Here is a 16818-nt window from a genome sequence, read left to right on the forward strand (position 1 = left end):
TAAAACCAGTTGAAAGCGGACGTGACTCCCACTTTGGATCCGAATGCACGTCGACTCCCACTTTGGATCATCCCTTGCTATTGATTAAATGATTCAATTCCTTCATCTGATTTGTTCTTCAATCTCACTTCAATTTGCCATTCCGGTTTCTACCATGGTCATGGCGTCGCCGGCCGGAGCAGGAGCACCCCCTGCATTGCTTCCTTTCGTGATGCTCTTCTTCCTTCACCTCACGGTCACCTCCTCTCCTCTGCCGCCGGACGTGCAACCGCATTCCAGCCACATCTCCCTCGCGCCCTCCCTCTCACTCTCAGTGCTGCTTTCTTCTCAGTCTCCGCCGCCAGAGTCCCCTGCTCCAACGCCAAAGTCTTCGCCTCCTCTCCCCTCCTCATCTCCGCCTCCGTCGTCCCCAGGCAGCCCCGTCATGCCTCCGACTCCGCCGTCGGCATTCTCCCCTGAGCCCGCGGCGGCCGACGAGCTCATAAGCGGCCAAGACACGACGAATGGAGCAAGAGGAGGAAGAGGCCGAATGAGCGGGGCCATGAAGGCGGGCATCGCGATCGGGGTACTAGCGGCGGCGGCAGTTGCGGCAACGCTCGTCATGGTGTGCTTGAAGCGGCGACGCCACGAGCGGCGGTCGGCGTACACCTCCACCGGTCTCTACGAGATCTTCTGAGGCTCCGGCCAATTCGATTTGCGGACATAACTAAACGGAAATTAATTTTGCTGTTGGAAATTAATTTTTACCGAAGAAGAAAGATTCATCCCATTTCTCATTTTCTTGCTCGAATCCAGAATATAATTTACAGTATGATTGAAAACTACGCGCAGATAATTAAGAAATCGTCGACAGAAGATGAATTTTACTTCTCGAGTTTTAAAAGCTCAAATATTGCTGCCATATTTTTAAGCTATTATTTTTTTAAAAAAAAAGTAAAACCTCGCCAACTATCAAAGGAAGGCGTAAATATCTCCTCGTCGTTTCCTTCTCCAAAAAATATTTTTTTCTTCTTTTTTGAGAAAAAGAAATAGGATACGTAATAGTGGAATTGGGGAGAACAGGATAGCATATGAAGGAGCGTGGACAGAACACGCACCAAGGTTGGCTAATCAGAGATCGGGTATCTCTCATTTATTTTCCACTCGCCCCAACAACCCCCATCCAAAAATTAAATTAGTTCCTATCTTTTGTATGTTCGAACCCAAGGAGTTGCCGTGATTTCATTGGTTAGTAATTTGGATAACAGGCGTTGAACGACGATAGTAGTTGAGAGGTGTAAGGAAAACGAGTACGTGCATTTATTTTACTACCGGGTCGACGTGCCCCACGTACCGCCACCTTCCCAATTTTTAAATTAAGGAAATTGCCTTTTTTATTTATTAATTTCTATTATTTTCTTTCCGTCTTCTTCTTCGTCGCGCTGCCTACGACGACCAACTCCACACGCACATTACCCTAAAGAGGAGAGCTGGAGAGGAAGAGAGAGCGAGACGATTTCAGAGAGATGATTCCCATCGTCTCCTCTCTCTTCCGATCGCATTCTCTGGTTTAATTTGTCTCTCTCGTTCCGCAAATCGATTGCCAGATTTTTGTTTTATTTTTTCCTTTGGGTCTTTGATTCTGAGTTAGGGTTTCCTACTCCTGCTAAGATTTGTTGTCTATGGCGGCTTCCAGTGGCGTTCCGACAACCCTTGCAGGGACGGGGCCTTTCCTTCGAAGCAGCTCTTCCACCAGGACATTCTCCTTTCCGAGGAGTTCCGGTGCCTTTTATCGCGTCGGCACGAGAGGACCTTGGCGGAAGCTGGCTCTCCGAATGAGCCCGCGTTCCGACGCCGGGGTGGATCTCGAGGAGAAGCAATCCGCGGGAGCTAGCGCCTCGGCGCTCGAGCAGTTCAAGATCTCCGCCGATCGTAAGTAGCAATTCACTTCCCTTTGTCCTTTTTTATTCCCCCCATTTTTCACGTTAGAAATCTATGACTTAATTCTTCGAATGAAGATCTATCTGTCAAAGCTAGAAGTTTACTGGTAGGAAAACGTTCTTTTGCCCCTTTTGCCGTGGGTTGAACTTTATGCTGCCAGATGTGTGTAAACGATCTGGGTTTATCAGTTTTGGTAGTTGAGGAGTTTAGTCTGTTTGGATTTGTGAGATTAACAAATTTGTTTTAAAACGAAAGTAATACTTCCGAAGTTCCTAGTTTAGTCACGATTCCTATCTACATTAACCCTATTCCGGAGTTAAAATAGGGATTTTGATGTTGATCTATTTTCAGTTCTTTGTCTTCCTTTAATAAGTTTAGCCTTCCCTACTTACCAGAAACGCAGCACCGCTCTCTGTTCTAAGTATGTAACTGGAATTTTTTTGTATGATCTAAGTAGGTTAATCTGACCATATTAGTCGCGTACAGTTCTAAGGATGATGGTCCATCCTCGAAAGCTTCAAAACTCTTACACACTTGGGTTAGACTATGGTGAAGCAGTTTGTTTATCTCCAATAAGTAATATCATTCTAGTTGTTCGGCATCCAAATTATCTCACTGTACATATTATCCTTGAGCTGCCCTACTATATATACTACTCATTGTGTGAGGAGAATTTTCTTCGTATGAATCTCCTCATAATTCTAACCAATGCTATTTTACAACTTGAGCATGATTTGGAAACAGTGATTAAGATGTTTATTCCACATAATTCTCAACTTATTTTGACTCTTGATTTGCAGGTTACATGAATGAAAGGAGCAGCATAGGTGTTATAGGTCTTAGTGTTCATACAGCACCTGTTGAGATGCGTGAAAAACTTGCTGTTCCAGAGGCACAATGGACTCGTGCTATTGGAGAATTGTGCAGTTTGAATCATATAGAAGAAGCTGCAGTCCTCAGTACCTGCAACCGAATAGAAATATATGTGGTTGCCTTATCTTGGAACCGAGGAATCAGAGAAGTTATCGATTGGATGGCAAAGGTATTTAATTTTATCATTTTTAACAAGTACTTACAGATGTCTGCATTGTGATTCCGTCCAACTTTTTCATCTTGATCGATGCTTATTTTCTTTTGCAATGTGTGTAGACAAGTGGGATTCCAGTAACAGAGCTTCGAGAGCATCTTTTTATGCTCCGTGATACTGATGCCACCAAGCACCTGTTTGAAGTTGCTGCAGGGCTTGACTCTCTTGTATTGGGAGAAGGTCAGATTCTTGCACAAGTTAAACAAGTTGTAAGAGTTGGGCAAGGCAGTGGAGTATTGGGAAAGAATATTGACAGGATGTTCAAAGATGCAATCACAACTGGAAAACGAGTTCGCAATGAAACCAACATTTCATCTGGTGCAGTTTCTGTGAGTTCAGCTGCGGTTGAGTTGGCTCTTATGAAGCTTCCAAAGTCACATTCAACATCTGCAAGAATGCTGGTGATTGGGGCTGGTAAGATGGGCAAACTAGTCATCAAACATTTAGCTGCAAAAGGGTCCAAAAGTATCGTGGTTGTGAACAGATCAGAGGAGAGAGTTAATGCTATTCGTGAGGAAATAAAAGATGTTGAAATCATCTACAAACCTTTCACTGACATGTTCGATGCAGCTGCAGAAGCAGACGTTGTTTTCACGAGCACTGGATCTGCAACACCACTTTTCTTGAAAGAACATGCCGAAGCTCTTCCACCCGTGGACAAGGTAGTCGGTGGAGTTAGACTCTTTGTGGACATTGCTGTTCCTAGAAATATAGGATCTTGTGTCGCAGATCTTGAGCATGTTCGAGTCTATAATGTTGATGACCTCACGGAGGTGGTGGAAGCCAACAAAGAAGATCGATTGAGGAAGGCAATGGAAGCTCAGTCAATAATCTCTCAAGAATTGAAACGGTTTGAGGCGTGGAGAGACTCTTTGGAGACTGTGCCAACCATCAAGAAGCTAAGGTCACATGCAGATAGAATTCGTGCTTCAGAGCTTGAGAGATGTTTACAGAAGATTGGTAATGATGCTTTGACAAAGAATATGAAAAGAGCCATTGAGGATCTTAGCACCGGTATTGTGAATAAGCTGCTTCATGGTCCGCTACAGCACTTGCGATGCGATGGCAATGACGGCAGAACTCTTGACGAGACCCTAGAAAATATGCATGCACTTAACAGAATGTTCAGTCTAGATACTGAAAAAGCAATCATAGAGCAGAAGATCAAGAACAAAGTGGAGAAAACCCAAAGTTAAGCTGATTTTTGAAACTTTTGGAGAAAGTGAACTTTGATATTATCTGCTCGTTTCCAGAAATTCTTTTTGTCAGTCTGCTCATCCTACAATTCACATGCTTCAATAAGAGAATTTCCTCAAATCTAATCTCGGATTCGCCTAATATTGGAGTCTTATCCTTTCCAAATTATTTCCCTAGAGAGATGGTGGATGCTTCAAGGCTCAGGCATCTAAAGAGGCAAGACCATTTATGCGATAGCTTATAGTTTAAATTATGGGGAAAACAAATAAAAGGGGTGCTTTATTTTTTCATTATTGTGAAAAAAGCATCTATGCTGAAAAAACAGGTGTTGTATCCTAACTTTTCTTTTTCAAATTATTATTTTTTTTATCTAACTGGTTGAATATTATTGTAATAGTTTTAATTAAAATTGTTATATTGCTTAAAATTATTACACCTTAAACTGCTTTTAGCTAAAATTATTATAACAATATTTTGTACATTGATGTTTCCCTCGTAAAATATTATTTTGTATATTTAATTATGTTTCACTTGTAATAATTTCTTCATTAAAATAATTTTTTAGCTAATAATTTGATATGTATCTATTTAGTTGTAAGCTCAAAGTGAATAAAATAAATTTTAAATTAGTGTGTCGTTAGAATTCGCATAACTTATGTTTATCTAGGGATTGATTCATCTTTTAAGAAGTTTCCCTTCTATTTTCAAAGCATAAGTTAATTTGCAAATCACTTGAAGTGTAGGCGGATTAGTCAAAAAAAAAAAAAAAACTAAGATCACTATTAATTAGTGATAAAGAAGTTATTTTGACAATAATTTTAAAGTTTGGAGGTTTTAAAATGGCAATTATAAAAATGTTGGTGTGTATATATATAATGTACATTATGGGAGGTAAAATAAAACTTTGTTGTTCATTTGGAAGTTTGAGATAGAGTTGGGGAGAAACACAACATGCTATTTTTGTTAGATTTTGGGTTCCAATTATTTCAAAATTAGCCTATAATTCATTTACTGCGTGGGTTTTTATAGAGACATAATTAAAAGTTTATTAAATGATATATGCTTTCGGATAAAGTTAGTATAAAAACGAAAATTATAATATATTTACAATAGTTTATATTAAAATTTTAATTAAAATTAGAGATGCCATTCTCAACATGGCATGCAATTCTCGTCCAGAAACATTGCTATAACATGCTACACAATCCGACCTAATCCAATTTGGATACATTTTGACTCAGCTCGATTTCATCGCCAGTGTGAGAAAGCAATTTTGAAGTTCAACTCGTTGATTTCATCCGAAGCATGAGATGCAACTCTTTTACATCCTGGAAAAATTAAATCACAAGATAAACTTGCCAGGCAAACTCATAGCTTTTGGCAAAAAAAAAAAAATCATAGATTAAAGGGATTGAGGACTGACTACAATATGATCAGGAATCATAGATTAAAAGGCTGTGAGAAGCGTCGGGATGATCATAATCACCTTTAATACAATTGGAGCAGAAAAATTACTAGATGGACTTTGCAAGGGTTAGATAAAAAAAAATGCATAACTGAATATATATTTATAGAATTATCTGGTACTTTACAGAAATCTTTCAAGTTTTCAAGATCAATAGATGCAGCTGATAATGTTAAACAAACTTAAGCCGCCTCAAGGTTGAGTTTAGACAGGTCCTGGGTCAATATCTCGGAGAACACTTGTGAACTTGCTCCATTAACATCTTGGCCAACAGGCTCCTGGAGCTCGGGTGGGTGAATCTCATCCGAGATTTCAAGCTCCAGCTTCCTGAATTCTTCTTCAATGTCTTCGTCATTCGTGTCCAGTGTCTGTAAGGGTGTGGATTCTGAAAGGGAAAAAAAAGGAATCTCCATTACTCTAAATATATAAATCCAAGCCCCAAAAATAAGTCGGCAATTATATCTTGTGAATCATGAACCACTTTTTTCCTGCGGTTGAGAAATTGACCAAGCAAATCCTATATTTCACTAGATTATCATGATATTATATTCATTTTGAACAATTTTAATTCTAACTTCAGGAACTTCATTGCATGTATACATAGGCAAGCAAATAGAACCTAGAAATATCTACCATATACTATCTTGTTTGCTCAAACGAATGATGATTCATACAGTAAATATAAGTGAGGATGACAATATTGAACGAACACCAACTCAGTTGCAGTCCGTGCTTGATTATAGCAGATACTGGACCTTTGGGGCAGCTTCATTTTGAATTTCACAAACTGAAGAATGCTTACGGTAGATTAGGTATTCTGTGTCCACACGTCCTACCCAAGATACCAAAATGCCATATTATCTAAAATTATATATAATATATTTCATCTATGTCAAATCCTTTCAAAATTTTTGAATTTGTTTCCATGATATAAAATTTCCTATCTTTCCATATGCTCTACTAAATCTTTCCTCCATCTTTTTTTTCTCATTTTCAAACATCATCTCAAATATAGTTTGCTTGATTGCCATATTGAAACTTTATAAATGTTCTCTTTATTTGTTTGCATTATTTGAAAAATAAAGCAAAACTAATACCCACCTTGCTGTTACATTATTCTCTTCTATTCTTTTTTCCACTCCGTAAGAAATATGAGCGTAGTGGCCAGGCAGAATTAATGGGTGGGTTGGGGATGATAGTTTGTCTAATGGGGCTAAGATGGACAGTTTTCCTACGAAAGAGGGAAAATGTAAGGGAGTGAAGAGCATAGAAATGAATTTATAGGGAAAGGATATCTTGGAGGAAAGAAACTAGGAGAGATATCTTTCCCATGTTTCCTTCAGGGGAAAGGAGGAAGAGATGTTAAATTTGTGAAAACACTAAAAAATAACAAATTAGTAAAACACAAAAATTCATTTTGAATTCTTTATCTAGATAAAATTGATGCATTCCACCCAAATCAACATTTTCTGTACGATTTGGGTGAATGCTTTTGGCCAAAATTGGGAAATATTTCCCCAACAGAAAGACAAGCCTAAATGGCCAGGAATGGTAATGACTATAAACCCTTCTTGCTTTGTCCTGTTGAAAAGATATGAGGCATTACCTAAGACTTCAGCGACTTCCTTTTGTGCTTTAATATGTTCATCGAGTTCTTGGAGTTGGTCCTGCACTTCCTCCACGTTAATATTACATTCCTTTATTGCTTGAACACCTACCTGGATAGCTTCAGAAACCTGATAAGTTCAAGGTGGAAGAGAACCAATCATTGATTAGAGATATCTTCCACGAGTGAGTGAGTGAATAGATACATTATCAACCAGTCATTTCCCCTTGAAAGTAACCTTTTTAGTAGATTCAGCATCAGCAATGACACTGAGAACTTCCTCCACCCGTTCCAAAAAGGAACTGTGTTTTGATCTGGTTTCTGACAACAATTTGGACTGTCGTATGTGCCTGTAGGCAGCTTGTTTATTTCCCGACTTAAAGGATGTCAATGCCATTTTTCTAGAACTGTAGAAAGCACAGGAAAATAATGCTGAGATCATTTTTTGCAGGTTGTTAGAACAGAAAAATGTACTTCATGTTCTAAAAAAGATCCATAGGTTTCTCTTCCAAATAATCAAAATGTAAATCTGCAGATATCCTTGAGAGCTGTTTTTTTCCTCTCCAATTTTTTTGGAAACTAGAGAATCACATAGTTTTCTATATACAATTGTCCTATTTGGAATTTGCTTCCTCAGGTGTTCTAATAATTGAAGTTGCAATAGCAACTTTCTAAGAGAATGAAAAATGCAAAAAAATACTTAAAGTGACTCGGTACATGAGGAATGAAACAACCATGGGTAAAAATAGTAACGCAGGCATCATCAATTACCATTTCATACTTGCAGTCGTCTTAAATATTACACAAAGCTAAAATGTAGACCATTGAGTTACAAGTTCAGGTAGACCATAAAGGTAATGGGTAATTGTAGGAATAAGGAATATAACTTAGTATGACAATTCCTATTGTGTCAAATGGGTAATTATAGGGATATAACTTGGTCACTGAAAAATGCCTATTGTGTTAAACCAGCATCAATAATTGGCATCCAGATAAGAAATAAATGTATGGAAAGTAAGATGTATGAAAGTAACACGCCAGGCCATGTGAAAATGTTATTGGAATCATAGAGCCGCCAAATCAAGTTTGCTAGCAAATAAACATAGTACAACATTGCAGTCTACACTAGTAATGCCATGAGATCAATATTCAACAATATACACCAGCTGAATTTTCTTTGTTAGCACAGCACCAGAGAAGCTTAAACTATGGGATTCTACCTCTCCAGATTAGTATTCATTAAGTACTTTATTTTAGATTAATATTCTATCTCTGATGTAACAGAACTAAGGAGGAAGAGAAAAATTACAGCTCCCAACGGCTATCAATCACATTAATTTGCCGCTGCAACTTTTCTGCTGTCCATACTAAATGTAAAGCGTCAAAATCCAGGCCGGAGACACTTGGTACAGGAGCTGGCACCAAGGACACTTTCACGCCCTAGAGGAAGCAGCCAAAGTGGATAAACGAAAATTATCACATTGCATGAGAATGATTTTTGGCATGCATACTAACACAACTTAGGACACTGAAAGTGCTAAAACATGACAGTGAGGGTGTGACAGTTATAATATTTAAATGATGCACAGATTATTTACCTCAATAATCTCTTCCTTCCTTATTGAGAGATATTGTGCTTTTCCATTCTCACAAAGATAACTTAAGATCAAAGAAGCTTCACCAGAACCTTTACAGGCAGTCTTGAACTCATCCATTGTGACAACACAAGTAGAAGTCCAATGCTTTTCAGAAAGATTTTTAATAACATTAGAAGAATATTCCTGCAATAGTCAATGGAACAAACCGATCTTTTATTTTAAAACATAACATTTATGAGTTTGAACAAATTGATAAAACAAACTTTGCTACTTACTTGGAGTAGTGGCTTAAGGACAAGACACTCTTCAACACTGTCTATTAAAGATGATGATCTAAATGCACCAACAAGTTGCCCTGCTCTTCTAAGCAACCGATAGATATGGCCACGGGACGGATCAATTAGATCTTGTCTCAATAAAACATCACCATTGCAATACATTTCTTGCTGAAGTAAACATTGAGTAAGGTAAGTCTAGAATTACAAGCAAGAATCTTAACACTACAATTAAAAGAACAATTTTCAAACAAGAAATTTGTTTCAGGTAAAGGTGTAACTTCCAGACAACATTGAGTTTACTTCAAAACTAAGACAACCAAAGTATTTAACAGTCACTCCTGCAACGTCATGACTCTAAATTCTGTAGCCTTCTACAGACTTGATTTACTAATCTCAACCATCTATTTCCAAGAAGTTAGGAGTTAGGAGATCTACAGTCTCATTAAGCATTAATAAATGAGTTTGAGTTTCTTAATTTTGATGTCTCCAGTGAGAGAGAGACTCTTCAACCTGTTTAAATTACTGGCACAAGTCCAAATATTACTTTAGGTATTATAAGTTAAAAAAAAATCATAAAAATCTAGATGCAATGCAACTAAATATTTTTTAAAATTGTACTCCAAAATACGACAGAAAAAAGAGCTGGATGCAAACATGGCCAGTTGGCACCTGATCTTGGAAAGAATCAGGAATGGGCAACTAAATGGGACAACAAGGTTTAGATGTAACTATTAATAAAACCATCCTTCTTTTGCTCTCTCTCTCTCTCTCTTTCTCTCGGCTACCAAACCCTGTCAGCAGGCTAGTAAACCTGTGTATTCAACACTTAAATCCAAGGCATAGTTCAGAGAGATGTGAAAATAGCATTGCTATTAATCAAATACCAAGTTCAGACAGCAAGGAGAAGAGAACAAATGGAGAGAAGATGGACTAATTAAATAATAAATTATACACAAACTAATATAGGATTTCTGATGTAAGAAAAAACTTAGACAAATAGCTTTAACAAACTGCTAGGTAGAACTTTAGGATGGAGTTATAATTTTCTGGCTGACAATGGGACAACATTTCTTAGAGAAGGAGATAATTCTGCACTCACAAAAGATATCTTTTCTGAGAAACATTGGCTCTCCCACAAGTATCAATGCTAGCACAAAAAAAAAAAGAAGTCTTTCTAGACACTAGACGAAATGATATGTATATACATCATTCTCATGCAATATCAAGTTTATGTTGGAAAGAGCTGGCAATGTTCAACTACATATATGATGGTAGGCTTAAAATAGCAAAACATAATGTCTTGACATAGAATAAATGTGAATACAAATCCAAAGAACTAATGATTAATTAAGCTTACCAGGACCCTGTCAAGACACAAGGGAGTCAATCCTCCTCTAGAAAACCATGTATTCTTCACCTACATTGTAGAGCATAAAAGTAGGTATAATCATAACTCATAGATTATTAGAATACCACATAGCTAAATCGATCACCAAAGTGGTTAATAGATAATATGGGGCCATTTGTCAAAACCATATATGATAAACAGGATGTTATGGAGGGAAAAAAGGAGAAAAACATCAAGCTGCATAAACATAACATATTTCATGGCCAAATGGCTGTTATTAACTTAGGCTTGAAAATGAGCAAATATACAACAGTAATTGCCATCTTTCAAGGATAAAAATATAATAATTCTATAAAATAAATCAGGAAAACTAGTATTATTATTTGTTGAAGTTACACTAGTCAATGAATTTTAAGTATAAACAAAGAAAAATGGTCACTAAAATTATCATTTAGAGCAGTGGGTGAATTAGACCAACTGAAGTATCAAATTATCCATGTAGCAGAAAGAACTCAACTATCCTCCTCTCACTCCAGTGATAAGCTAAATGCACCCAAATCACAGACCTCGGAGACTCTCAGGGTGCAGACGCCCAGATGGCGAGCGACTCTGATGATGAGATCCCGCCAGAAGACAAATTTCGGCTCCCAATCCGTCCGCTGCCCGCTGAAGGCTTTGAAGCGGGCTACCGCGGTGACCTCGTCGTCCCAATCCGGCACCTCAGTCCTTACGAGCTCCTCTACCGTCGAAGAAGAAGCGATGACCCGACTCATCGAGATCAATACAATGCTAGATCTTATTCATTTCTTGAGGGGAGAAATTGAATTTTGGAAACTCTGTAGGATTCCGGAGGGGCGAGGTCGTGCGGGTGTCCAGTACCAGGAGACGAGAGGCAAAATTTAGGAAGGTTCGAGAAAGGCGAAGAGGTAGATCAAGCGCTTGCATTTACATCTAGTGCAATCGGGCCGGGCTCCTCCGTGCTCCTCCCAAGTAAACAGACTCTCAAGTAAACAGAGACTAAATCTAAATCCAACCAGATGGATCATAAAGGCTTATTTTTAAACAATTTCTTAGTCAAATTTTGTTTATTTAAATTAAAAAAATAAAGCGCTTTTTTTTAATTTTATTTTCCTGTTTTGTCATGTATTTAATTTCGATGTAGACTTGGGTCGGGCCCGGTGCTTCGAGATTTATCTCGGTCTCTCATTTCCATCCCTGCGACTATCCGCCTGCTATTTCTTGGCGTCCAAGAAAAGAAGGGCACGCGATTCCTTCCCTCTTCCATTAACGAGACAGCGAAAGAGGCAACGACCGCGATCGCCTCGATCAGAGAAGAGCAAGGAGCGGGGAGCGGAGCAACCAATCCATGTCTTGGTACTACTTCAGAAGCAGAAATCACAACAGAGACGGTGGGGCATGGGGCCGGATGACGAGGGGGATGCTGCCACTGCTTGCGCTGCAAGTGGCGTCCGAGTTCCACCGCCTCGGCCACAAGCCCCCAGTCACCGCCGGCCTCCTACTCGCCAATACCATTGTCTACGTCCGTCCCTCGTTCCTCGACCGCCTGCTCCCTACTTTACATGAAGTCTCCTTCAATCCCCATTTCATCGTAAAGGTAAACCTGCTCTCTTCGATAGCATCAATACAGAATTTCACGTGAAAGAGTTATTACTGCAGAAAGCCAAGTAATTTTTGTGACGTTACCGGATTTCTGTCATTAGTCTGTTTTCTGCATGGATTCTTACCTTTTCAATCACAAAAATTATTCCCTTTTTTTGGGACTCAATTCCAACCACTCAATGGGTTCTCTAGTCATCAATACGCTTTTTCTTGTGCAATTATTCATCGTTGCTTTCGTGAAGTGCTAATTATCTCAGTTTCTATAGTCATGCCACTTCCATCGTGTTTAAATTCTATAATGATTAATCTTTTTGCTTGCAATCGAGCTCTTTATTAGTAAGCCTAAATATTTTAAGCTAACTTATTTCCTAACCTTTCCTAATCTTTTTGAGTATTTATTTTGTTTTGCAACTCTGATATGCAATTCAATGAGGGTATACACGTTCGTTAATACTCTTAATTACTAATTGTAGATTGCATGTGATTATTCTTGTTTGCCATAAGAAAATATGGTGCGAAAATTATTTTCTGTAAAAAAAAAAAATTTCTCAATAATATAAAGAGTCTTTGCAAGGGATGGTAAAGTGGAACCAACAGAACAAGAATCAAATGTGCTGGATTGTTGCAAGGATATTATCCTGCATATATACATGTGAAGTCATAGGCTCCGCACTACATATGTAATTTAGATTCACATCGTTTTCTCTCTCCCTTTCTGCTTTTCCTCACCCCCCTGGTGTCTTGTTGATAGGCTTTCGTAACCATAAAATCTGCAAATTTTCTGCCAACTTGTCCATGCCACCTTAACCTCTTTCTCTCATTTTATCATCTTTCACATTGCATCGATCAGAAAACTTAGAATGAAAACATTTTGCGTGACTGCATTGAGAGGATAATATGAGGATAGGAGAGCGAATAATAGGGGATCAAAGAGGAGATTTAGTTCAATTCAAATCAGAACAACAGATTGACTGCCTATTCTAGTTTCTATTGCATCACTTCTCCATGCCAAAGAGAAATCAAACAAAAAAAATTTGAACAGGAGATCCAATCCATCTGCACATTATGGATGCCAGGTTGCACAACATTGTGTATTTGGTCATCTACCCAGAGGGGAAAGGTTGATAGAGTTAATGGGATACCAGGTTGTGCAAGATAGATTTAATAATAAATGAAGTTCTTTAACTTGCATATTTGTGCAACTATATTACCAAACTTCTTAATGTGTTCTCAGTTAATTCATTTCTGTCTCCATTTTAATTCTCTCAAATCACAGTATTATCATTGTTTTGGAGAATAGATATTGTCATCTTCTATAATGTTGCTTATTGCCATTATGGACATGATGATTCTTTAATAATTTCCCTCCTAATATGAGATAATCCTATGCCAAGGTAGTCATAAAAATGGACAGACCTAAATTTAAGTGTGTTCCACTGTATTGATACAAGCAGCAATAATGATTATAAATTGATGGATCAAACTTGGCTCTAATACCATGGCGAGAAGAAGAGAAATGGAGAGAGGATAATAAAAGGTGATCCATGAGGCGTTCAGTTTGGCATAAGATAATCAAATACAAGAAATTTACCTCCTTATATAGGCATTAGACAGAAAATACCCATCATCTAGGAACTAACCACTAATTTCACAATTGTGCTGTATAATAACGTATTCCTGTTCCAATTCATACATGCATCAGAAATGCATTGTTGACAAGAACAACAACAACAAATAGTTAGTCCAAACTATCACTCTGGTGGTGATGACATCTCATTCTCACCTTGAACCAAATATGGTTAGAATCCATGGTCATGCAATTATAGGCATAGTTCTGTGGACTTAATCGAACCCTCCACCATTTGCATCCTAGTTTGATGGAGCTAAAGGTGCAATGTCTCAGCATTCTTAGCATATCTTTCTGGATAATCCATACAATCCTTGTACATTTTTTTATTTCTTCAATTATACTTGTCTAAGTCACTTTTTTTTTTATTGGTAAACCCTGATTAAAATTATGACGGCCATCAGTTGAATTATATAATCATATTTATTTTCTATAAATGTAAGAAGTTCATGATGTCAACAAATATCCAATCTCTCTTTATCCCAATTGTCCATGTTATTTTCTTCTTCTTCATCATCATCATCACCATCATCACTATATGCCTTGACTATTTGAGCTTATCCTTCTATTTAACTTTGGGTACTTGTAATATTTAAATAACTTTTTTCATTAACTATAGTTTTCGTTGTCTTGTTCTATTGCTGACATATTTAACTCTAACTTATCCAATTCATCTAACTATAAAATATCATTTTGTGCCAATGGGCATGTAGATGTAATATTGAATGAACAACTAATGGCACATATTATGATTCTCCAGCGTATAGTTTCTTTTGATTGGCCTTCATTGGAGCAATTTGTGGTTAGTCTTATTGTTCTTGCAAAGAGTTTCAATGCACTTTATTGTTATGGAAAAAGCACAACCGGCAGTGTGGTTTGTGAATTCACACTCTAGAGTTTATAATTCTCATTCTAATATTGGGTCTTTTTACTCTCAACTTTTGACTGACTTGTCTTCTTCCTGCTTCCATACCTTTGATTTTTTTTAGTAAAATAGGAAAATCTCTTACTATTTCCAGTTTTCTTATAATGCAGTATGGTGATCTGAAGCGTTTTTTCTTATCACCATTTTATCATCTGGATGATGCACATCTCTTCTACAATATGACGTCTCTATTGTGGAAGGGTATCCAGCTCGAGACATCAATGGATAGTATGGAGTTTGTATCCATGGTTGCAATATTGCTTGGGATGTCACAGGGCATTACTTTACTTATGGCTAGAGGTTTGCTTATTTTCTTTGGCTATGAGAGAGCATACTACAATGAGTTTTCTGTTGGGTTTTCTGGTGTTCTATTTGCCCTGAAGGTCGTACTGAATGCATATTCTGATGAGTACACTTATGTACATAGTATGGTAATCCCAACACGGTATGCTGCATGGGCAGAATTGATCCTTATCCAAGTTTTAGTACCAGGCGTGTCTTTTATGGGTCACTTGGGTGGGATATTAGCTGGTCTTCTGTATCTTAAACTGAGAAGTTCATATAGAGGGCTGGATCCACTGTCTGCACTCATAAGAAAAGCATTTGGTGTTGTAAGCTGGCCTTTAAGGTTTGTCAAGAATATTTTCAACTTACAACGCCGTCGCATATCAGGTGGAGGAAGAGTTGGAAGCACACAACCAAGGTTCCAGTCTGGTGTTTGGAGATGTGATACATGCACGTATGATAACTCAATGCACGATGATGTATGCGAGATGTGCAGCACACCTCGTTGGGGCGATGGATTCCGCCAAGTCAGACAGTCAAATCCATCAAACAACAACCTATCGGTAGAGGAGCTCCGTCTTCGCAGGCTTGAAAGATTTGGTTGATGATTCATAATTTCTCACAACCGTAGGAGAAATCCAGGTTGTGCTATCCTATTAGGTGAATAGGCTTGTTTACAGGCCTTGGTACCTTGATTGAGATCCCAAGACATTTTTTAGATATCAATTTTTTGTCTTGTTTCCAATTCAGAAGTATATAAAGAGTTCCTGACTTTATAAATGGATATATTACACGAAATAATTTGATGTGATTCGATTCGTACATGTTTCCATAGTTGATATTCTAAATTTGCCGGTGTATCTGGTAGGAAATGGATGTAGACCTCTTTTGCATATCAACACGGTTCATTTCGTAGGCCTCTTTTGCCACTTTATGATCTAGTGATAACTGGGACACGGCCAAAAATGAATAACGAGTTCATAACATCTAGTGAGTTTCTTTTTATTCTCTGTAATCTGATATTGATTGTCATAGCAGGGCTAGTTACAAAACTTTTTTCAGGACAAGTCTGTTTTCAGTTTATTGATCTCTATGCCTCTTGATTTGCCAAGTTATAAGGTCATACCCCTTTTTCTCTTAATGATGTCCAATCCTTTGCTTTAAGGGAACATTGAGGCAAGTTTCCTTTCTTCCTTTTTCGAACAAGCACCTTTATAAAAGTCTAAAACATCGAGGCAAGACCCAAGCCACCTCGGGTGAGTTGCATAAACCTCTTGGCTCTACTACCTTGAGCTGAAACATAATCCACACCACACCGATCCATCTCATTTTTGCTATGGGCTCAACTATTATAGACCGAACTGAACTAAGGAGTGTGTATTGAATCTTCCATTTTTAATTACTTTCAATAATTTTTATAAATTTTAAAAGTCTCGGTATATTCAATTTAGATTTTTATAAACTATATAGAAATTTAATAATATCTAAATTAGATTTTTATAAAATTTTAAAAAATCATAAGGGTAAAACTTGAAAATTTTTTAGTATCTAAACTATTAAGGATTTTTATGAATTCTTTTAAAAAATTTTGGGTATAAATTTTAAATTTTTGGTAAACTTTAAAAAAAAAAAAAAAAGTCATCTATTCATTCTTGAAATTTATATGGACTTTTAACTCAACATGTCTCTTTCTTTTTGATCATTGTCGTTTTTCTTTTCCCTTCCTCCACTCTTCCTTACTCCTAGATCAACCTCCTCGGCCGTTGAATTCAAGCTCCATCTACTAATCAAGTTATCTATTTTCCGTTTCCTCGGCTTTTCTTTGATCTCTCTCTCACATACAGATGAATATCTATTAGGAT

At 37.6% G+C, this 16818-nt stretch overlaps 3 protein-coding genes across 5 annotated transcripts; 2 read left to right on the top strand and 1 right to left on the bottom strand.

The window, feature by feature from the left end:
- The first annotated feature begins 1401 nt into the window (after nt 1–1401).
- On the top strand, nt 1402–4578 carry LOC122052816 (glutamyl-tRNA reductase 2-like). 3 transcript variants are annotated; one of them, XM_042614527.1, is made up of 4 exons: nt 1402–1547; nt 1676–1911; nt 2721–2962; nt 3070–4578. In XM_042614527.1, exons 2-4 carry the CDS (start codon nt 1815–1817, stop codon nt 4201–4203), a joined length of 1473 nt encoding a protein of 490 aa, XP_042470461.1. In that variant the 5' UTR covers nt 1402–1547; nt 1676–1814; the 3' UTR covers nt 4204–4578. The 3 variants fall into 3 exon arrangements, with proteins under 3 accessions (XP_042470461.1, XP_042470460.1, XP_042470462.1); XM_042614528.1 differs by having other exon boundaries at nt 1409–1556; XM_042614526.1 differs by having other exon boundaries at nt 1406–1911.
- A 1165-nt stretch (nt 4579–5743) lies between these two features.
- LOC122052817 (charged multivesicular body protein 7-like) lies at nt 5744–11429 on the bottom strand. The gene is made up of 8 exons (XM_042614529.1): nt 11066–11429; nt 10509–10568; nt 9149–9319; nt 8874–9056; nt 8585–8715; nt 7514–7682; nt 7276–7405; nt 5744–6054 (listed from the first exon to the last, which is right to left on the bottom strand). The coding sequence occupies exons 1-8, from the start codon at nt 11270–11272 to the stop codon at nt 5852–5854; spliced, it is 1254 nt and encodes a 417-aa protein (XP_042470463.1). The 5' UTR covers nt 11273–11429; the 3' UTR covers nt 5744–5851.
- A 267-nt stretch (nt 11430–11696) lies between these two features.
- On the top strand, nt 11697–15767 carry LOC122052818 (rhomboid-like protein 14, mitochondrial). Its single transcript, XM_042614530.1, has 2 exons — nt 11697–12114; nt 14782–15767. Exons 1-2 carry the CDS (start codon nt 11866–11868, stop codon nt 15559–15561), a joined length of 1029 nt encoding a protein of 342 aa, XP_042470464.1. The 5' UTR covers nt 11697–11865; the 3' UTR covers nt 15562–15767.
- Nucleotides 15768–16818: the final 1051 nt, after the last annotated feature.

This window comes from Zingiber officinale, chromosome 3A (genome assembly GCF_018446385.1).
Source record: "Zingiber officinale cultivar Zhangliang chromosome 3A, Zo_v1.1, whole genome shotgun sequence".
In the NCBI taxonomy this organism is placed as follows: Eukaryota; Viridiplantae; Streptophyta; class Magnoliopsida; order Zingiberales; family Zingiberaceae; genus Zingiber; species Zingiber officinale.

Coding starts and splice junctions, on each gene's coding strand:
- LOC122052816 (XM_042614526.1), top strand. CDS start 1,662: ATGGCGGCTTCCAGTGGCGTTCCGACAACCCTTGCAGGGACGGGGCCT. Junction 1,912..2,720: donor GTTCAAGATCTCCGCCGATC/GTAAGTAGCAAT, acceptor CTTGATTTGCAG/GTTACATGAATGAAAGGAGC. Junction 2,963..3,069: donor TTATCGATTGGATGGCAAAG/GTATTTAATTTT, acceptor CAATGTGTGTAG/ACAAGTGGGATTCCAGTAAC.
- LOC122052817 (XM_042614529.1), bottom strand. CDS start 11,272: ATGAGTCGGGTCATCGCTTCTTCTTCGACGGTAGAGGAGCTCGTAAGG. Junction 9,320..10,508: donor TGTGTCTTGACAGGGTCCTG/GTAAGCTTAATT, acceptor TGTTTACTTCAG/CAAGAAATGTATTGCAATGG. Junction 8,716..8,873: donor GGAAGGAAGAGATTATTGAG/GTAAATAATCTG, acceptor TGCTTCCTCTAG/GGCGTGAAAGTGTCCTTGGT.
- LOC122052818 (XM_042614530.1), top strand. CDS start 11,866: ATGTCTTGGTACTACTTCAGAAGCAGAAATCACAACAGAGACGGTGGG. Junction 12,115..14,781: donor ATCCCCATTTCATCGTAAAG/GTAAACCTGCTC, acceptor CTTATAATGCAG/TATGGTGATCTGAAGCGTTT.